Genomic DNA, 22340 nt, shown 5'->3' on the forward strand with positions numbered 1-22340 from the left:
TGACAACTAGGTTTCCCCACTGACTTTTGAGAACTAATGAGAGTGGTTCTCAAAGTGATTGTAAAGGCCCGTCTAATTTTTTTATTTTTTTTTAAATAACAAACATGTTATACTCACCTCCTATGTGCAGCTGGTTTTGCACAGAGCAGCCCTCCTCTTTCCAGGTCCCTCTTTGCTGCTCTTAGACCCTCCCTCCTTTGCTCAGACAGCAGCTTGCTACAGGGGGCACCCAAGCCGAGTCAGAGCTCCTTGTATCCAGACACAGAGCCCTGACCTGGACCTGCCTCCTCTCTCCCCTGATTGGCTGACTTTGACAGCCGCAGGAGCCAATGGTGTCGCTGTTCTGTCTCAGCCAATTAAAAAAAAAAAAAAAAATGCACATGTATTAAGGTAACATGTGCCCCCCTAAATACAGGTATAACATGTTACAAAACGTGTACTTAGCCTTTGAAGTATTGAGGCTGCAACATAACCACTGCACACCACAGGCAATAATATTCATTTTCACTTCAATCTAGTTTAACTGTTAAGATACTACTGCATTATGAAAAAAAATAAAAATAAATGTATTATTTATTTTTAAACATTTGTCAGACTATTATAAAGCAATATTTTTTTTATATTGAAAATGGCACATGAAATAAAGACCTAATATATCCTTAAAAACATGAATATGATTTAGGAGTGCATATTAAGAGATATTGGTAAACTAAATCACACACTGACCCTGCTGAATCTGGTCTAGGCATCAAGGGTTCAAGACTAGATTAACCACTTCAGGACCGCCGTATTGCCATTGTACGTCAGCACAATGGCACAGGCAGGCACAATCACGTACATCTACGTGATTGCCTTCCAGCGGGTGGGGGGTCCAATCGGACCCCCTCCCGCTGTTTACGGCGGTCCGATTCGGTCCAGGAGCGCTCCGTGATGAGGGGATGGCCGTTGGTTTTCGGCCACCCCCTCTGGATCGCTCCTGGCCAATGAGAAGCTTCCTCCCCTGTGTATTGTTTACACAGGAAGGAGGAAGTGATGTCATTCTCCTCGGGGCGGTCTTTTTGACCGGACTACGAGGAGAAGACTAATAGTAAGTGTGCACCAACACTACACTGACATGTAGGTACACACAGGCACACAAACCCCCCCCCGATCCCCCCCCCCGCCCCCCCTCCCCCCCCAGTCACAGTGTCACTGATTGCATTGATCATTTCTTTACTGATCAATGCATTCAGTGTCAGTTGTAAAAGTAAAAACTGTCAGGACAGTTAGTGTTAGGTCCAGGGTAGCCCCCTATCACCCCCCAATAAAGATTTAACCCCCTGATTGCCCCTAGAGTTAACCCTTTCACCCCCTTTTGCCAGTGTCACTAAGCGATCGTTTTTCTGATCGCTGCATTAGTGTCGCTACAGTCGCTAGGTAGCTAGTTATTTTTTTAGGTTCACCGCCAGGTTTTTATAGCGCTAGGTACCCCGATATACTACCCAATAATGGTTTTAACCCCCTGATTTCCGCTAGTTAACCCTTTCACCCCCTTTTGCCAGTGTCACTAAGCGATAATTTTTCTGAACGCTGCATCAGTGTCGCTAGGTAGCTAGTTATTTTTTTAGGTTCACCGCCAGGTTTTTATAGCGCTAGGTACCCCGATATACTACCCAATAATGGTTTTAACCCCCTGATTGCTGCTAGTTAACCCTTTCACCCCCTTTCACCAGCGATCACAGTATAAGTGTCACTGGTGACGCTGGTTAGCCAGTTAGTTATTTAGGTTCCCCGTCAGGTTTTTATATAGCGCCAGGGACCCCCATATACTACCTAATAAAAATTTGAACCCCCTGATTGCCCCTAGTTAACCCTTTCACCACTGATCACCGTATAAGTGTTACGGGTGACTCTGGTTAGTTTGTTTTTTATAGCATTTTATATTCAAATCCGGAAGGCAGTGCTTGGTTTTCGGGGTCCCGTACGTGGCTAGGCTCCCAAAAAGTCCCCCACATGTGGTATCCCCGTACTCGGGAGAAGCAGCAGAATTTATTTTGGGGTGTAATTTGACTTCTGCCCATAGCATGTGTGAGCAATATATCATTTAGTGACAACTTTGTGCAAAAAAAAAAAAAAGTTTGTAATATTCCCGCAACTTTTGGCAAAATATAAAATATTCCATGGACTCAACATGCCTCTCAGTAAATAGCTTGGGGTGTCTACTTTCCAAAATGGGGTCATTTGGGGGGGTTTTGTGCTATTTTGGCATTTTATGGCCTTCGAAACTGTGATAGGTAGTGAGGAGTTAAATCAAAAATTTGCACCCTTAGAAATCCTGAAGGTGGTGATTGGTTTTCGGGGTGCCGTGCGCGACTAGACTCCCAAAAAGTCCCACACATGTGGTATCCCCATACTCGGGAGAAGTAGCGGAATATATTTTGGGGTGCAATTCCACATATAACCATGGCATGTGTGAGCAATATATCATTTAGTGACAACTTTTTGTAAAAAAAAATATTTTTTTTTTTTGTCATTATTCAATCCCTTAGGACAAAAAAAATAAATATTCAATGGGCTCAACATACCCATCAGCAATTTCCTTGGGGTGTCTACTTTCCAAAATGGGGTCATTTGGGGGGGATTTGTACTGCCCTGCCATTTTAGCACCTCAAGAAATGAGATCGGCAGTCATAAAATTAAAAGCTGTGTAAATTACAGAAAATGTACTCTAGTTTGTAGACGCTATAACTTTTGCGCAAACCAAAAAATATACGCTTATTGACATTTTTTTTACTAAAGACATGTGGCTGAATAAATTTTGCCCTCAATGTATGACTAAAATTTAGTTTATTCGATTTTTCTTATAACAAAAAGAAGAAAATATCTTTTTTTTAAAAATTTTTCGCTCTTTTTCCATTTATATCGCAAAAAAAAAAAAAAAAAAATCGCAGAGGCAATCAAATACCATCAAAAGAAAGCTCTATTTGTGGGAAGAAAAGGACGCAAATTTCGTTTGGGTGCAATATTGCATGACCGCGCAATTACCAGCTAAAGCAGCGCAGTGCGAAATTGCAAAAAGACCTCTGGTCCTTAAGGTGTTTATTGGTCCGGAGCTGAAGTGGTTAAGGGAGTTCAGTGCGGGATTTCATTTTATTCTTTAAACCTTATGCAGAATTATTTTTTTACTTTCTTTTTAGTAACTCCGTTGGCTTCAGGGTGCTGTTTATTTACCGGTAGTTGTATTTCTAGAAAAATGATTCATAAATGCTCAAAGTTGAAAATAAATTATGCAATACAATATTTCATAAAATTATACATTTACTCAATATCCCTGTTAACTATTTTATTATTTTAAAATATTAATAAAAAAAAAGTAATGTTATATATGCCAAGATATGAAGAGGATCCCCGATTTAAAAAAAAAAAAAAAAAAAAAAAAAAAGGTAAACAATAAAAAGGAACAGGCATAAAAGCCAAAAATGGTCTGCTTAAAGAAAAAAAAAAAAAAATATAAAAAAGTTAGGTAAAAGATTATATAAAAATCTTTAAGCCTTGTCCAACTTGGAGACAAATCAGCTCCTCCTATTGTTGTTCAGTAATAAAATCCTAAACAAAATCTCTCTTCACAAAGTGATTGAGAAGTTTAAAAGATTATCCCATCGGAATATAAAATAGTGCTCCAAGGTCTACACATGAACAATCCTCTTGACAACTTGAACTGTAAGGGAACAGAACCACCAACATTGTTTATAGTTCTGACTGGGATCCTGAACATGGTAAATGAGTACCAATTGTGACCTCCCAATATGCCATTTCAGGTATCTATAATGCTATTTGTGAAAGCTAACCAGAAAAAAAATCCAGGAAAAGAATGATTCAATTAAAAGCAAACTATTTTATTCCTGTTCAAAGTGATGTTACGAGAAAGGTATGGGGAACTAGCATTCTCCAAAGAGATGAACAATGGCAAACTCCATTCTTTTCCTGGAGGCTAAACTGTTTCTCTTCAATTTGACATTTTAACACGACTTACCCAAACTACCCTTCTCCAATGTTTGTGTTTATTCTTCTTATCGCATACTATTACATGTAATCGTAAATAGAGAATATTTCATTTGATTGATAAAAATAGTTATTTGAATTGACTTATTTACTGTATGTTGAAACTATGCAATTATTATAACCCAACATTTACTATCATACAACTGTAGTGCACAGGACTGTTGTAGTAACTGTTTGCCGTTTCATTAGGGTGACGTTTTAATTTTAGCTGCAGTAGTGTTAATTCTATAAGACCAACCCCATCACAGCTTAAAAGAGGTTGTAAAGGCTGAAGGTTTTTTACCTTCATGCACCCCCCCACAGGCCCTCCTAATACCCTCCTGAGCTACCTCTCGATCCAGCAATGTGCACGAGATCCTCGGCTTCCCCCGAGACACCCTCTCCTCATTGAATGAGTCATCAGTGGTAGCCAAACAACAAATCTCAGAAAGAGGTCCTTAAGTGGCAATATAGTAATGTTAAAAAAACACTACAATGGTCAAGCTCACATTGTGTGAAGAAAGATACACGGTTTAGGAGGTATTTACAAAAAGACAGGCACCGCGGTCTATGGCGCATGCGGCGTAGACAGCGGCGCACTGAGCACGCCGCAGATCACGGCGATATGCCGCTCGTGGGTTTACTTCCTCTTTTTTTCCCTGCAAAGGTAAAGCATAATGGACTACTATGCATCGCATAGTAGCTCATTATGTGTCACTTACCTGACACAGGAGCCAGCGAAGTCGCCGCTGATCCCTGTAGTCCGCCGCGTCCATCTTGCTGGTGGCGTCTCGCAGCTCCGACCAATGACAGCGGCGCAACCGCGATGACGTCACTCCCGCGCATGCGCACGGGAGTCGCGCCTCGCAGCTCCGTTGCTGTCATACGGCAAAGCCGCGATGACGTCACTCCCGCGCATGCGCACGGGAGTCGACAAATTTGGCAAATCCATTCTTGGATTTGCCGCATTTAGTGCGCCTGCACGCCGCTGTCTACGGCGCATGCGCCGTAGACAGCGGTGCCCATTTTCGGGCAAATATCTCCTAAACCATATAGGTTTAGGAGATATTGCTTGGACCTACAGGTAAGCCTTAATCTAGGCTTACCTATAGGTCCAAGTTGTTTGGAAGGGTTTACTTCCCTTTTAAGAATGCTTAAAATATTGATTACTTGTGGCTCCTCCTTTAACAACCAATTTGTTTAACGACCTAGTCTTTGGAATGGAACCCGGCCGTTAAGGGAGGAGTACCTGTATTACAGTTACACTCTTTAAACCCTAGAAAAGTTAGAGGAATTAACCTAAAGATGAATCAAGTTCTAGTCTGCCCTCTCATGGTTCACTGTAGGCGATATAGGACAATCACCACAGTCATTGGCCATAAAAAAATAAAAAATAAAAAAAAAAAGGTGCGGGAAGGGACAAACCAGCACTAAACCAGGAGAAATCCAAATTCACACATGTACATGCAGGTTACATATATTAAAATGCCCTTTTGCTCTTAGCGCCATTGTCATCCTGTCTATGGTGTGACCATAGGACAGGAAAGCATTTACTGATATAGTGAAGAAGAAAATCAGTTATGGAGTGTTCCTAGTTTGACAGGCTTACTTCAGGCCAACACAATCAGTCCATTTACTAGGCAGGTGATCTAAACACCAGAAGTCAAAAGGTTACCACACTAAGTGCACAGAGCGCTTAAAAAAGGGGACATTATGCCGGCCAAACAGTCCCAATATTGCCGTTTAGAGTAAGCCTTTTCTCCAAAACACTGGACCTGTTAAACTAGGAAATAACCACGCAGGTATCTTCTATGGCCCTCCAGATGTTGCAGAAATTCACATCCCATCAGGCATTGTAAAACGGACATTCACAGACATGACTATGCATGATGGAAATTGTAGCTCGTGAACTGGAGGGTCAAAATTTGAAGACCCCTGCACTAAAGAAAAATATCTGTTAAAAATACCCTGTCCCCAGACCTTTCATCTTAACCTTCCCAAAAGAATATATACATTTTAACCTATTTTATGTATGTTAATTTACCTGTAAAATCCTCCTTTGTGTGAATATTTAAAATTCCTGAGACTAGCGCTGTGCCTAGCCATCTGGGTTGTGAAGTCAGCAACCCCAACAGACTCAGTGATTCAAGTCACATTTATAGCAGTCGTGTAAGGGACCCTCTCACTGAACTATAGGGTAAGGAGGCATTGCTCTGCTAACCATCTAGTAATCGCGCCTGCACTTCTTAAGGGACCATTTTTATTTTACATTTTAAATGTTATAAATATTGCCAAACAAAATCAGAGGGGTCAAATGCAATAATGCATTACATATATATGAACAGGGGTTCCCTGACAATTGAAATTTCAAGGGTTCCTTTGGGGAAAAAGGTTGAGCAAGGCTGCCCTCTAAAATTCCCCTATGTTACCTCCCCAACTGTAACAGAAAAGGGAGGTAAGTGAGGGGCAGAGAAGCAGAGCCAGCACAGGTAATAAATAGAAAGGAAAAATGCAATTAAGCATGTGAAATACTTGACTTTTCTGTAAAATAAAACATTACAGGTTACATTTGGTTCATCTGCATTATTTTTTTTAGGGTGGTGACCGGGTCTTTTAAGGAGATATTAGTCCAAGATGTCTTGCAAGAGGAGAACTAACTAGAAATAAACCTTTTAGGTATTAAAGATATCCCTTTTGCTAAATCACACTGGTTAATTTCACTTAAGTCTTACCGCCAGGATTTCAAGCACAGGCCTATAAAGAATATTTAAAATTACATAAAAAGTAGGTATTGAACACAGAGTGATAAAGAACAATAACTAAACCAAAACTGAAGAACAGAAGAAAAATGGATTGGTAGGGAAATTAACATACCGAGGAGTAAAATCTTGAGCTTTCTTCCTAAAATAAAAATGGAAAAATACATACATATGGCTCTGTTATTTTTTTTCACACTCAACACATTAAAATCAATTCAGTAGTAATTCTCGACTGAAGTGAAGAGCAAGAATAAAAAAACATGTGAAAAAGTTTATTAATGTCTTGCTTTATTCATCCTTAGACACACAATGTATGTTAGCATGAAGTCCTGTTCAAATTTAATTTTTGCAACAAATTTAATGGTATTCCTTTTCAGTTCCAGGGAATGCAAACTGTACATGCATGTTAAGATACATATGAATGGCTGTAATTACTGAAAAATAGGGAACTTTTTTAGATTTTCACTACCACAGAACGAAAAAAAAAAAAAAAAAAACAAAGTTCTATTTGCCTTCTAAACACTCCATCACTATACATGGCTTCCGCCTAGATCCAGCACCAACGGTCCTATTCAGGCATAACAGACATGTCACTCAGCCCATTTCCTGTGAGCCATCATTTACATGCCCCTTAGTGGGGTGCGTCATCACACAGGCTGGGATCTAAGTGTTTACGATCAAAGGCGAAGTGGCACTCACATTACATGAGTGCCGCTCAGCCCTGCAAGAACGCCTGCCGAAAGCTGGAGGAAGAAAAAGGAAGCTGCCATAATGTCACTGGTGACTGCAGTAAACGGTTGGGAGATAGAGAGATATAGATATTACACACACAAACGCATCTCAAAATTTTTTTATATTATTGTCAAAAAGTTATTTCAGTAATTCAATGCAAAAAAGGGAAACTCCTATATTATATATATTCATTACACCCAAAGTCATATATTTCAAGCATTTTTTTTTTGATGATTATGGCTTACAGCTAATGAAAACCCCAAATTCCGTATCTCAGAAAATTTGAATATTACACTGCTGAGGTGTTATGGAAGCCCAGGTTGCTTTGACAGGGGCCTTCAGCTCATCTGCATTGTTGGGTCTGGCATCTCTCATCTTCCTCTTGACAATACCCCACAGATTCTCTAAGGGGTTTAGGTCAGGCGAGTTTGCTGGCCAATAAAGCACAGTGACATCATGATCATTAAACCAGGCACTGGTACTTTTGGCAGTGTTGACAGGTGCCAAGTCCTACTGGAAAAAGAAATCAGCTTCTCCATAAAGCCGGTCAGCAGAGGGAAGCATGCAAACTCCACCCTGTGCAGATGGCACCACAGGGGAACCCAAACATCACTCCAACGTGCCTTGGCACCCAGGTTAGGAAACACTGCTGTAGAAAATATGGCACATACCAGGGAGTATTTGATAATATTTGTTTTATTAAAAGAGGTACGTGACAAAATAAAAGTCAAAAAGCTCTGCAAGTTACAATTTTTTAGTATTATGTGGGCACATGTTGCCCGCTCACTCCTTTCTGACAGACGAGTGTCATCCTGATTGGGTTGCACAGGCACCCCACCCCTTAGCACCCCACACAAAAGTTACCATGTGGGTTATAGGCCACCTTCAGGTGATGGACACTGGCACGCCCCAAGACAAAAAGTGCACTCCCTATATAACCTCTCCCGCTACTGGGAGTACCTTTGTTTTGTAGCAATACACGTGTATAACAAAAGAAGGGAGGGACCTCGATGTCCCGTGATGTATTTCAAAGAAAATGATTTTACAGGTAAGCCATTTTAAAAATCCTATTTTCTTATCGTACATCACGGGACACGGAGCCATAGAAGTTACTATGTGGGATGTCACATAGCAATGCCAACTGAAGGGAGACGCAACAAAAGTAGGGAACTAAGACACTAGATGACGTATACTGCAGCCTGCAGTACACTGCGCCCAAAAGGTGAGCCACATGAATCTTTAAGACCGCTTTCACATCGAGCCGTCTAGGGTGTCATCGGTAAAGCAGCGCTATTTTTTTCTAGCGGCTGAGAAGGGGTTAAATCCGCCCACAAAACTTCGGCGGAGCGACGTTTTGCTGGCGGTATCACAGCGCTGCCCTATTGATTTCAATGGGGAGCAGTGGCGGAGGAGCGGTGAGTTCACTGCTCCAAAGAAGCTGCTAGCAGGACTTTTTCTGATGCCCTGCCAGCGCACCGCTCTCACACTGGAGTGCATGGAGCAGCCGTTTTAGGGTGTTTTGCAGGCGCTATTTTTAACGATATAGCGCCTGCAAAAACACCCTCAGTGTGAAAGGGGTCTTGGTAGAATCTGGTAAATGTACGGACTGAAGACCAAGTTGCAGCCTTGCATATCTTAGCCATGGAGGCTTCGTGATGCACTGCCCAAGAAGCACTAACAGCCCTGGTGGAGTGCGCTTTAACCACTTTGCGCCCAGGCCAATTCTGACATTTCTCTCCTACATGTAAAATTCCTAATTTTTTTTTGCTAGAAAATTACATAGAACCCCCAAACATTATATATGTTTTTATAGCAAAGACCCTAGAGAATACAATGGCGGTCGTTGCAACTTTTTATCTTTCAGAAAAAAAAAAAAAAAAGTAAAGTTAGCCAAATTTTTTTGCTTAATGTGAAAGAGTAAATAGATACCCAACATGTCACGCTTCAAAATTGCACGCGCCCATGGAATGGCGCAAAACTTTGGTATTTAAAAATCCCCATAGGCGACGCTTTAAATTTTTTTACTGGTTACATGTTTTGGGTTACAGAGGAGGTCTAGAGCTAAAATTATTGCTCTCGCTCTAACGTTCGTGGCGATACCTCACATATGTGGTTTAAACACCGTTTTCATATGTGGGCGGGACTTACGTATGCGTTCGCTTCTGTGTGCGAGCTCACGGGGACAGGGGCACTTTACATTTTTTTTATTGTTAATTTTATTTTTTTAGTTTGACACTTAAAAAAAAAAAAAAAAAAAAAAAAAAAAAAAAGAGGACTTTTATTCCTATTACAAGGAATGTAAACGTCCCTTGTAATAGGAATATGGCACGATCGGACATATTTACAGTGAGATATGGGGTCAATAAGAGGCTAGAAAAAAAAAAATATATATAACACCTAACTACCACACATAATAATCCAGTGAAAATAAATGTGAAAATATACCAATATATGCAGAATAATCAAAAAATAAAAATAACAATAAAGTTAAAAATATATATCAGTCCAATACAGTAAAAATCCACGTGAAAGTGATGCTCAGTGTCCAGACAAGTTAATTGCTCCTTTACCACACCTTCTGTGACCGTGAATCCCCCGTTGTGAGTACACTCCCCAGCTACTGAGCCTCACACTCTCGTGTTTGGCCAATAGAGCTTTAAATCCTCTAGATAGGCAAAGACTGTAAACCATCAAATTTGCGAAGCCCATACACCTTGATCACCTCTCGGTAAAATACGTATATATGTACCTTGCAGAAAAAATAATGGAAGCCTCCAATAGCGTGATACAGTTTCAGCACTAAATAAAAAACAAACAATCTCAAAGCACTCACATGAACAGTAAAAGGACAAGCCAAATCATAAACCACTCCACTTCACACTTGAACTCATCAGATGCCTAAGTATACTGGGGCATTGGTGGTCACGGCGGACCTCTGATTAGGGAAACGAATGAAATAAAACTCAAAACAGCCTCCTCACCGCTCTGGTCCCTACTGCATGTACCTTATATAAACGTCTTCTGATGCCCTCTCCATAATGGCCCAACACTTTAAAAAAGGCCCTGCTAATCTCCAAAAGAAGCTTTTTTGGAGATTAGCAGAGCCTTTTTATCCTTTATTCTTGCAAGGAACGTTTTTAGGCATTGTGAACCTGTTGGTACCTTTTTTGAATAAATTAGTCAAAAGGCATCTCTGCACTATTACAATTTTTTTTCTCCTCATAACTTTTTTCGGAAACCTATTGGATAACCACGTCCCACTGGTGGAAGGAAACGTCCATTGATGCGCAGTGATCATCTGACAGGAGCGCCTTTGAAACCACTTTTATTCATAATCACTTGCATTATTAGTCTATTACCCAGCGCTGCACTTTTTGGTTATTCTGTGAGCTGTAAATAGACAATCAGCTTCCATGTTTTATGATTGAAGCTTAATTGAACAAGCTGAAATTAGAAGCCGATTGGTTACTATGCACTGCTGCACCAGATTCTGATTGTACTAGTTTTAGTAAAATCAACCACAATGCGTCTCTCCCCTCCATTCAAAGAGAAAACACAGGGGTGGGCTTTCACAGTGACTGATCACTGGGATAGCCAATCAGAGGCTTTCAGTGTGATCGAGAACCTGTAGCCCAGGGTCCCGATTGTTAGTACGGGACCCAGGACTCCTGGTGAGACTCAGTCTCTTTGCTTGGAGCTCGCTGTGTGGAGCACTCCTAACACAAAGTCATATATGCATATATGCGGCCCCACACCAAAAGGCCCAGTCAACTGAGGCTGCATATATATGTGTACTGTTGGCATGAAGGGGTAAAATCACATATTTAGAAGAGGTACAGATGTGCTAATAGTAATATGATTGATATATACAAAAGGAAAATAAAGTTTATGTTGTAGTGAGCAATAAATTAAAACATGCTCACTTAGTTCAGTAGCATAGACAGCACAGCAAAAGCAGAAAAAGTGATAGAGTATTCCACCAACACAAGATTACATCTCCAAATATTGCACACAGATATTACAATACCTTGAATATTAATTATTGCAAAAGGCTACATTTTTGTTAGTTTTTTTTCCCCCCTTTATGATAGAAACTGTACTGTCATGTAGCATATGGCCATACGGTTAACCAAAGTAGACTGAAATTAGCCATATAGTGTAACAGTCTAAAGGCTAGCTCACACCTTTGTGGTACGTTAAAAAATAAGCATATTAACGTACAGTCATTTGGGCATTAATGTGTGTTATGTTAGAAGAGCCTATTTACAGTATCTTACAAAAGTGAGTACACCCCTCACATTTTTGTAAATATTTTATTATATCTTTTCATATGACAACACTGACGAAATGACACTTTGCTACAATGTAAAGTAGTGAGTGTACAGCTTGTATAACAGTGTAAATTTGCTGTCCCCTCAAAATAACTCAACACACAGCCATTAAAAAAGGGTTGTAAAGGTTCATCTTTTGCATCATAGGATGCATTAGACCCCTTCCACACTGGGTCGTTTTGCAGGCACTATTGTTCTAAACACAACGCCTGCAAACTGAACTGAAACAGCCGCTGCTGTCTCTCCAGTGTGAAAGCCCTCGGTGCGCTGGCAGGACGGTAAAAAAAAAAAGTCCAGCTGGCAGCATCTTTGGAGCGGTGTATACACCAATCCTGCCCATTGAAGTCAATGGGGCAGTTCGGCTATACCGCTGGCAAAGCGCCTCTGCAGAGGCACTTTGCAGTGGTTTTTAACTCTCAGCCCTTAGTGGGGGTAAAAACACCTCGCTAGCGGCCGAATAGCACTGCAAATCCGGACAAAAGCGCTGCTAAAAATAGCGGCGCTTTACCGCCGACTCACCTCCCTCCCTAGTGTGAAAGGGGCCTTAAGGTCAAAAAACACCTGGCAGTCACCAGCCCCTCCCCCATTTTACACATGCACACTTTTCTTTCAGGCTGGGTTCACACTGGAGCGGCTACGAGAACCGGATGTGATTCGCATCGCACTGCAGTGCAAATCACATCCGATCTCTGTGCGATGCGAGTTCAGCCATACAGATAGTATGGCTGAATTTGCATCGCACCCGCCGCAAACTCGCACGGGACCCTTTTTTTGGTCCGCAGCAGAATCGGATCGCATGGGTGTTCACACCATGCGATCCGATTCCTGTCCGAGTTTGCAGATCGCACTGCGATATGCGAAGTGATCTGGGGGTGTCATTAAGGTTTCACTGACACTCCCAGCAGTCCGCATAGGGCAGTGTGAACTGCTGGCGGGGGGCATGCGATGCGGGATTCACGGCGTTCCCGCATCGCTTCAGTGTGAACCCAGGGTGCGAATCACATCCAGTTCTTGTAGCCGCTCCAGTGTGAACCCAGCCTTAAAGCAGTAGTAAACAAAAAAATGTGAATCAACTTCTGTAGTTTTTATACCATAATGTGTTCTAGCAAATTATTACAGACTTTCCTTTCAACCAGAGCCCTCCCACACTGAGCTGAAAGGGCCCTGATGCTTCAATGTTCGCCTGGTCTTCCTTCTGGGGGTCACGCTCCAGACACGTGACTGGCCAGGCCACAATGGTATCACTCATATGCATGGGAGTCGCCATTGTGGCACAGCACTTTATGCAATCAAGGCACGCTCGGTGTGCTGGGAATGCAGAACACACTGTATGTGCGAGTAGCATCATCAGCTCAAGCTAATATCTCCTAAATTGTATAACTTTAGTAGATATTCATGATACTTAAAAAAGGTAAGACTTACAAGCTTACTTACAAGGAAAAGTTTAATATTCGATCTTATCACTACTATAAAGCGGAACTGAAGGAGACAGAATATTTTCTACCCTTCAAGCGATGAGATCGTTGGATTCCTCACTGACCATTAAAATCTTCTCCCCGGGCTTCTTTCAGGCGCCAGGTTTTCAGCCTTTTCATTGGCCTGCAGGGTTAATGTGACTCCTGTGCTTCCACATAAGAGTCACTCTTTCCTGCACCCCAGCTCTATGCTGAGAAGGCATTCTGAGTTGTGCATGCACAGCTCATTGTACATTCAAAAGAAGACTGAACAAGCTGTTGAAGTGGTACTAAACCCAGGACCCTGTATTAACTATCTGGTCTCCCTCAGTACACATAAATAATATGGAAATGCAGTTAAAAAAAATATATATAAACCGCTAAATACCCTCTCTCAGCAGCAGTATATAGCAGTCTTGTGACTTTGATCAGTGTCCAGCCAAGCACTGGTTTGTCCTATGAGGTGCCAAGACCCCTGACCCTCTTTCTGGACAGGGCCGATTGGCAATACACACAAAACTGAGCATGTGCAGAGTGCATCCAAGGCTCTGTACTAGCAGATGGATTAGGGACGATGGAAGAAGGGGAGGATCAGAGAAGACAGGATCAAACAGCCTTTTTACACAATGCAGAAAACTAACCCATTAGGTTCCACAGTGAGTATAGCAAGCATGCTTTACTGCATATACAGACTGATTTTACTTTGGATGGTTTAGTAACACTTAGGGTCGGTTCACAATACAACGACTTGGGATCAGACTTGTCAGCCCTCAAGTCGCTTGACATTGGGAATTACATTATAGTCAATGAGAGCCTTCTTAATGTGCACTACTGAAGTCACTCTGACTTCAGAAAAGGTTCCGGTGCTACTTCAAGGTGACCTGTACCCATAGAATTCAATGGAAGTCGCCTCCAAGTCGGATCTCCATCTATATTGAAGTGACTTTACAGAAAAAGAAATGAGTTTACCGAGGCAAACCCCTCCCTCCCAGAGAGCTGATTATTCTCTGATTGGCCACAGCCAAAGTCGCCTGTCCTGGGGACGTCTTGAAGTCATGTTGCAAGTCGCCTTGAAAAGTCGCGCTGAAGTCGTGTTGCCCCTGTGTGAACTGGCACTAAGTATTTTACTGCGGAAGGGACATTGTATGTCTCTTCTGCAATATAAAAAGATGCCTGCTAGCAATTTGATTTTATTTTGCTTATTGAAATGTCAAAATTAAAATTTTAACAAATTCTATGTACCAATGCTCAGCTATGGTGCACAGAAATATGCAGTAGCCAGGGTGGATAAAAAAAAAAAAAATTTAATAAAATGATTTGGGAGTAAAAATCTATGTAAAGATAGATTTCTATTTAAGAAATATCAATAATTTAGTTTATTCAGCATGAAATGATGCATTTTTGGTAAACTCAATGAATCCAAGCTCTGCAAGCTTAGGTAGCATGCACTGCATTGGTGCATTCACACAATTTGATTACCTATTAAGCTAAAATCAGTTCAGATATCGCTGTTTTACTAACTTGAAAGCTTATTATTCTAAAGCAGGAAACCTTCATTTTGTTTGCAAATATTAAAGCAGAGTTCCACCCAAAAGTGGAACTTCTGCTTGTTGTACTCCTCCCCCCCTCAGGCGCCACATTTGGCACTCTTGGAAGGGGGGGGGGGGGGGCAGGATAGCTATCATTCACAGGTATCCTGTTCCCACTTCTGGGAGCCTCAGCCGTGGGTATTGACATCACCGCCCAGGCTCCCTCCTCCTTCCCCGGCTGCTGGGCCACTAGCAGAGAGGAGCCTCGCACATGCGCAGTAGGGTTCCCAGCGTGAAGCCATGAGGCTTAACTGCCAGGTTCACTTACTCGCAATGGAGCCGGTGTTCTGGCATATAGTGTCCTGCCATTGGATACTGTCCGCCCCATACTGCACATGCGCAGCGCTTCCGCAGTACAGAGCAGAATAAGCTTCGGAAAATCTCCAAAGATGAACGGCGCCTGCATCGCGAGTCGGGGTGGTAGCCCCACCATCCAATCGGACATAGGGCTGGCAATATTAGCGGGCTTGCTTCGCTCGCCACGCTTCGGGCTCGGCCTCGCCTCTTTTTATTCCAACTCTATGTCCACTTGGATGGTGGGGCTAGAACCTGGACTCACGACCCCAAACACACCTCCAAGAAGACCACTGCCTTGCTAAAGAAACTGAAGGTAAAGGTGATGGACTGGCCAAGCATGTCTCCAGACCTAAAGCCTATTGAGCATCTGTGGGGCATCCTCAAACGGAAGGTGGAGGAGCGCAAGGTCCCCAACATCCACCAGCTCTGTGATGTCATCGTGGAAGAGGACTCCAGTGCCAACCCGTGAAGCTATGGTGAACCCCATGCCCAAGTGGGTTAGGGCAGTGCTGGAAAATAATGGTGACCACAAACAATATTGACACTTTGGGCCCAATTTGGACATTTTCACTTAGGGGTGTACTCACTTTTGTTACCAGCGGTTTAGACATTAATGACTGTGTGTTGAGTTATTTTGAGGGGACAGCAAATTTACACTGTTATACAAGCTGTGCACTCACTACTTTACATTGTAGCAAAGTGTCATTTCTTCAGTGTTATCACATGAAAAGATATAACGTATTTACAAAAATGTGAGATTCTTTTATGAGATACTGTAAGTGTCCGATTATTAAAAGTCAGCAGCTGCATTATGTGCAGCTGCTGGCTTTTAATTTTTGCAGTGGTGGGCGGACCTCCGCTTTAAAGATTCCAATTACTGGCAAGAATAAGACCTAACATTTAAAGAGCACCTGTCATTTCAGATCGATCTTGGCAGCGCCTGTTAGCGGGCATCCACTCACCTGCTGCCGCCACATCCCTCACCTTGTTGTGTCAGTGCCGCATCACCAGCCGTCCCATTAAAGGGAATGGGACTGTCAATAAGTCAACAGCGGGTCAGAGGGGGGGCCACTGCGTGACAGAAATGACAGTAGCGATTTAAAAATAAACCTTTTTACTAGTAATGATTTAAATCAAATCCACCCTGGCAGTACCCAAAGACTTTATGTGAGCACCAGTCCGTTGGGACTGTGACATCATAATGGGCGGGGACATCATCCGGTGATGTCCCTATATAAGTCGCCGCACGTCCCGTCATTGTGACTGGAGACAGCGACGAGACAACATCTCCAGAAGAGAAGAACAGAAGGCAGCGGGGACAGAAGACCGGGCCACCGCTTGTAAAAGAGCTAGAAGAAGAAGGCGCTGTGGCCCGGCAAGAAGAAGAACCGAAGAGGGGGACAAGACCCCCGAAGTCGGAAGAAGAGGGCGGCGGCGAAGAAGAAAGCCGGGCTCCTCCGCTAGTAAAAGAGCTAGCAGAAGATAGCGGAGGAGTCCGGCGAGAAGACCCCCGAAGACGGACAGAAGACCCCCAGAGCTGTGCAATAAACTAATTTAACCCTTGTGTGTTGTGTTTTTTTTTTCACAGGTGAATGGGTAGGGGTACATTGTACCCCATACTCATTCACATAGGGTGGGGGGCCGGGATCCGGGGGCCCCCTTATTAAAGGTGGCTCACGGATTCCGATAAGACCCCCACCCACAGACCGCGACAACCAATGGCCAGGGTTGTCGGAAAGAGGCCCTTATCCTCATCAACATGGGGACAAGGTGCTTTGGGGTGGAGGGGTCATGCGGCCCCAACTTCCCTAAGGCACCCCCCATGTTGAGGGAACGCGGCCTGGTATGGCTCAGAAGGAGGGGGGGGCACTCGCACGTCCCCACCCCCCTTCCTGGCCGCCCGGGTAGCTTGCTCGGATAAGGGTTTGGTATGGATCTGGGGGGGGGGAACACGCATTTTTTTTCGGCGTAGGGGGTTCCCCTTAAAAACCATACCAGACCTGTTATGCTCTCGGAGGGGGAACCCACGCCAAATTATTTTTAAAAATTTGCCGTGCAATTCCCTTTTGAGAGCTGATAATTCTGTGAGAGTCACCTCCATATAGACTGAGATCCGACTTGGAGGCGACCTCCATTGAAATCAATGGGTATCAGTCGCCTTCAAGTAGGATAGAAGTAGTACAGGAACCTTTTCTGACGTCGGAGCGATTTCAGTAGTGTGTATTAAGACAGCTCTTATTCACTTACATTGATTTTTACATGTAGCGTGACTTAAGGCAACTAGGGGCGACCTGAAGTCGGATCTGAGTCGCCCCTCTGTGAACCGGCTATTAATGTTAACAGTAAATAGAGTGTAAGTCTCCATACAAGCAAGATGCTCTAATCTCTCTCCACTCTATCACTAAAGATAAAAAAAGCTTTCAGTTTCACTTTGACATTTGTAATTCTTCTATTACTATGGTGTACGAACAAAGTAGATTACTTTGCTCGATATTGAGTGAAAACTGGGTTTCCTTTAGGTAGAGTATACATCTGCTTAATAGCAACAAGTAAAAGCAAAAAAAATAAAAAATTCTGGACAGTAGAATGCATTTACTGTATGCCCAACTCCATACACACAAAAACGTGCATACATATCCAACATTAGGAGGCATTTTTTTTTGCCAAGTTCTGTGAGAAAAAAAAAACAGCATATTTGGAGCATTTTTTTTTTTTTTGCACGGAGGGTGAGCTTTTTTTTTTTTTTTTTTTTTTTTAACACTGTCCCTTTAATTTTTTTTTGATCACTTATATTCCTATTACAAAGGAACGTAAACATCCCTTGTAATAGAAATAAGGATGACAGTTCCTCTTTATGGGGAGATTTCAGCTCAAAAAGACCCCACATATCTCCTTTACAAGCAAGATAAAAAAGAAAAGTTGATTTTTTGCTTAAAAAAAACAAAAATGATGAGTTTTATTTCCACCTAGACCGGAAGTGACGCAATGGTGCTGCTCTGGTCCTCCAAAGCCATAGAGGCTGTCAGAGATAATCTAGTCTCTTATCGCCTCTAAGGAGCCGGCCGCACCGTCAGATTGTTTCTCGGACGCATTGGTAAAAACGGTAAGCTCGAAAAACGCTGGCAAGAGTCATCCACTCTCACCGCTTCTGAAAAACGATCCAGTGGCTAACAAGCATGGAAAAACACAGGTAACTGCAATGGAACAACAAGAAAAAAAAATCATGTTTTTTTACGTGTCAAATTCAATTCTGTTTCTATGCTTTCCAAAGCTGTGTGATTTTATGCAATATGTTTGCATAATATCACACAGAAACGTGTGTAAACACACAAAAAGAAAAATGCATAGCAAAACGTACCTCCCACCCTCAATTAGGTCAGAAGAAAGAGGCCTTTGAGGGGGAAGTGCATAAAACTTCATGGCAATGTGCAAAAGAACAAGTTGACCGCGGGTGCATTTTAGGCACGTTGCAGTGTGAAAGTACCCTTAGGCTAGATTCATACCTCTGCGTTTTGTGTGGGTGCATTTGCACGGGCAGAGCAGCCCATTCATTTTAATAAGCTGATGCACCTGCAAGAAACAGAAAAATTCCCAACCCTTCTTCCAAAATGCACCTGCAGAGCAGCACCATGTGTTTTCCAGCATCAAAAAACAGGCTGAAATTTCCCTGAATTTTCCAATTCTCATAAAGAATTAATGGCACCCCCACACATCTGCTACAGAGCAACATGTTTTTTGTCTGTGGGTTGGAAACCTGTGCCAATATGCACCAGTTCATGTACTGCATATGTGTGAAGTTAGACTTAAAGGATCACTAAAGGAAATTTTATTTTTTTTCTAAATAACAAACATGTTATACTTACCTCCACCATGCAGCATGTTTTGCACAGAGTGACCCCGAACCAGGTCTTCTGGGGTCCCTCGGCAGCTGTCTCGGCTCCCTCCCGCAAGGACTCCACAGCGCTGATGCACTTTGAATGACAATTGCGCGGGCATACAACACTGTACCCAAATGAAATTTTTATCATTTTTTTCCCACAAATAGAGCTTTCTTTTGGTGGTATTTAGTTACAGCTGGGAGTTTTATTTTTTGCTAAACAAACAAAAAAAGATGCAAAAAAAAAAAAAAATCATGTTTTAATAGTTTGTTATACAATTTTGCAAACGGGTCATTTTTCTCCTTCATTGAAGTGCGCTGATTAGGCGGCACTGATGGCTGCATTGGTGGGCACTGATGGGCTGCATTGGTGGGCACTGATGGGCTGCATTGGTGGGCACTGATGGGCTGCATTGGTGGGCACTGATGGGCTGCACTGGTGGGCACTGATAGGCATAGTTAAGGCGGCACTAATAGGCACAGATAAGGCGGCACCGATCGGCACAGATAAGGCAGCACTGATGGGCAAAGATGGGCACAGATAAGATGGCATGGATGGGTGGCACGGATAAGTGGCACGGATGGGCACTGATAGGTACCACTGATAGATGGGACTGATGGGCACTGATAGGTGGCTCTGATAGGTGGCTCTGATGGGCGGCACTGCTGGGCACTGATGGGCGGCACTGGGGTGCAGCACCTTTAAGGAAGATTGTGGGCACTGTGGGTGGCACTGTTGGTTGCACTGCTGGATGGCACTGTGGGTGGCGCTGTGGGTGGCACTGATGGGGGGCACTTACTTTCATTCAGGATGGCACTGCGGTGGGCAGGTGGGCACTGGCAGGAGGCAGGTGGTCAGCTGTATTGCTGGCCGTGATCGGGACTGATGTCCCGATCACGGCCGCCGGTGATCGGGCCGATTACCGGCTCCGTTCTGTCACATGATCAGCTGTCATTGGCTGACAGCTGATCACGTGATAAGGGGTCGGGATCGACCCCTTGCACGGATCGGTGATCAGGCGAGTCTCGTCGACTCGCCGATCACAGAGTGCGCCGCGCGCGCCCCTCAGGGGGCGCGCAGGCCGCTCGTAACCGGGACGACGTCAATAGACGTAGTCCCGGAAAAGTAGATCCGCGCTAATACCGTCATTTGGCAATAGCGCGGATCTCAAGTGGTTAAAGTGGGAGTTCCACCCAAAAACTGAACTTCCGCTTTTCAAATTCCTCCCCCCTCCGAAGTCACATTTGGCACCTTTTTTTTTGGGGGGGGGGGGGGGGGTACCTGTCTAATACACTTCACAGTTCTGGGCAGACACACAGGTCCCAGAAGACAGCAGGGACCAGTGGGAATGCGCGGCATGAGTCGCGCATGCGCAGTATGGAACCAGGAAGTGAAGGCCAACAAGGCTTCACTTCCTGATTCCCTTACCGAAGATCGGCTTCGGGTGCTGACATCATGGGCGCCCTGGACAGGTAAACGTCCGTATTTTAAAAGTCAGCAGCCGCAGTACTTGTAGCTGCTGACTTCATTGTTTTTTTTTTTCTTTTATGGAGCTCCGCTTTAAGCAAATCTTAGCCCACCTCACCAACAATTTATTTTTATTATTTGTATTATTACCCCCACTTCCCGGGAGGTGGGCCATGGACATTTCACATACCCACTCATCCAGAGGATCCAGCGTTATCCCACTGAGATCCTCGTCTTATGCCACCGCTTGATCCTGTGCCGCCATATTGTGACGTCATTGAAAGGCCCACCAGCACTGGGTTCAGTGGGCGGGGCACTCGATGACACAAGGCTAGGCCCATCCCCCCCAACTTGTACAGGTGGGCAATGCTCACCAAAATAGTGCAGATCCCCTGCTAATAGTCAAACACGCTGCTCTTTAGCAAAGAAGGCTGCGATTAATTCTTACCCTGCGTTTTAGCCAAAGCCAAATCGCATGGTGCACAGCACGTGTTACAGCGCACATATGTAACAAAAACAGGCAGGGACTCTGTGCTGTACTGGCGATGAGTACACAAAACATGCCGCACATATGTGACCCTGGGCTTACCGAACAGGTCAGTGCGAACGGCCCCCCATCAATGAAACACATCAGGTTTCCATGGTAAACCACCAATAAAGTAGATCTTAGTCTATTTGTGGCCTCCTCTCAGACTGGAGAGATTATTGAAATATTAATAAAAAGAATATAATTGGATATGACGTCTCTGAGGCCCCTCCACCACCCACCACTGTCCTCTATAGGATCAAGTACAATAAAGAGGTCCTCTACCCTCCTGACTGCTGATTGGTCATTTCTGGGTCAGGCCACGAACCCCCGAATAACCTGAGGTGAGGAGAGCAGACAATGGAGAGAAGAGCCCCCTCTGTAAACACAACACAGGATGACATGTCAGCATACACTTACGTCGCTCTCCACCTCGATGTCATCGTTATCGCTCATGCTTTCATCCACCGGAGCAGACGGTGTTCCGTACGGGGAAAACAGGATGACTCTTCACTGAACAATGACCAGGAAAAAAACAACACACCATCCAGACCCGGGGAAATCACCCCGAAGAGGCAGGAAGGAGGACAACCTCTCTGCGCCCAGGAAAACAGATCACCGGAAGCCACACGTGACTACTCACTAGCAGAGTCTCCGCTTCCGGTCCTCGGCACGCAGGGGATGCCGGGAAACGTAGTCCTGGGCGGCCAGGGCTGGAGGAGAGAACTGCAGGACGTCCTAGACTTAGACGTAAAGCGAGGCGGCGGTGAGATGAGAGGAGGGGTTTCCTAAGAGCTGTCTCCTGATAGGTGGACAGGGCTCTGTGCCCCGCCTGTTATAGGGGAAACACGGAGGATGTATACAAATACCTCATGGAGCTGACGTTCACTGTGACAGATTCCTGTGTGTGTGACGTCCATCCTATGCACACTCTGGCTGTTTTCATGTGTTTACTTCTCCCCCAGTCATAGCAGTTTCCTACAGTGATATTTCAGTGCTAGCAACAGCAGAAGATCACTCAGTGTGCAGCCTCTTTATCTTTAACCACTTAAAGTGCTTGTAAACCTTTAAAAAAATAACCTGTAAGACAAAGGCATAATGAGCTAGTGTGCATCGCATACTAGCTCATAATGAACTACTTACCTTAGAAGGAAGCTGTTGCAGCTATCCCCGTACATCGCTGTGACTGGCGACATGTCTCCAGAATGTTACAGATTTGCGGGCTCCGGCGCTAGGGTTGCCACCTTTTCTTCAAGCCAAACCCAAACATTTTTGCGGTGCACAGCA

The 22340-nt window shown here is 43.8% G+C and overlaps 1 protein-coding gene across 7 annotated transcripts in view; it reads right to left on the reverse strand.

The window, feature by feature from the left end:
• MAX (MYC associated factor X) overlaps window positions 1-21718 on the reverse strand; it is a 39314-nt gene extending 17596 nt beyond the window's left edge. The window contains exons 1-2 of one of the 7 annotated variants that reach the window (XM_077464953.1): window positions 21474-21718; window positions 6895-6921 (exon numbers count right to left, since the gene is read on the reverse strand). In XM_077464953.1, the coding sequence (XP_077321079.1) occupies window positions 6895-6921; window positions 21474-21509 (63 nt within the window). In that variant the 5' untranslated portion in view covers window positions 21510-21718. The remainder of the gene's footprint in view (window positions 1-6894; window positions 6922-21473) is intronic. The other 6 variants (XM_077464954.1, XM_077464956.1, XM_077464957.1 and 3 more) reach the window with 6 other exon arrangements.
• Window positions 21719-22340: the final 622 nt, after the last annotated feature.

The sequence above is a fragment of the Lithobates pipiens genome, unplaced genomic scaffold (assembly GCF_037356315.1).
Source record: "Lithobates pipiens isolate NorthernLeopardFrog02 unplaced genomic scaffold, aLitPip1_a1.2 Scaffold_30, whole genome shotgun sequence".
Classification (NCBI taxonomy): Eukaryota; Metazoa; Chordata; class Amphibia; order Anura; family Ranidae; genus Lithobates; species Lithobates pipiens.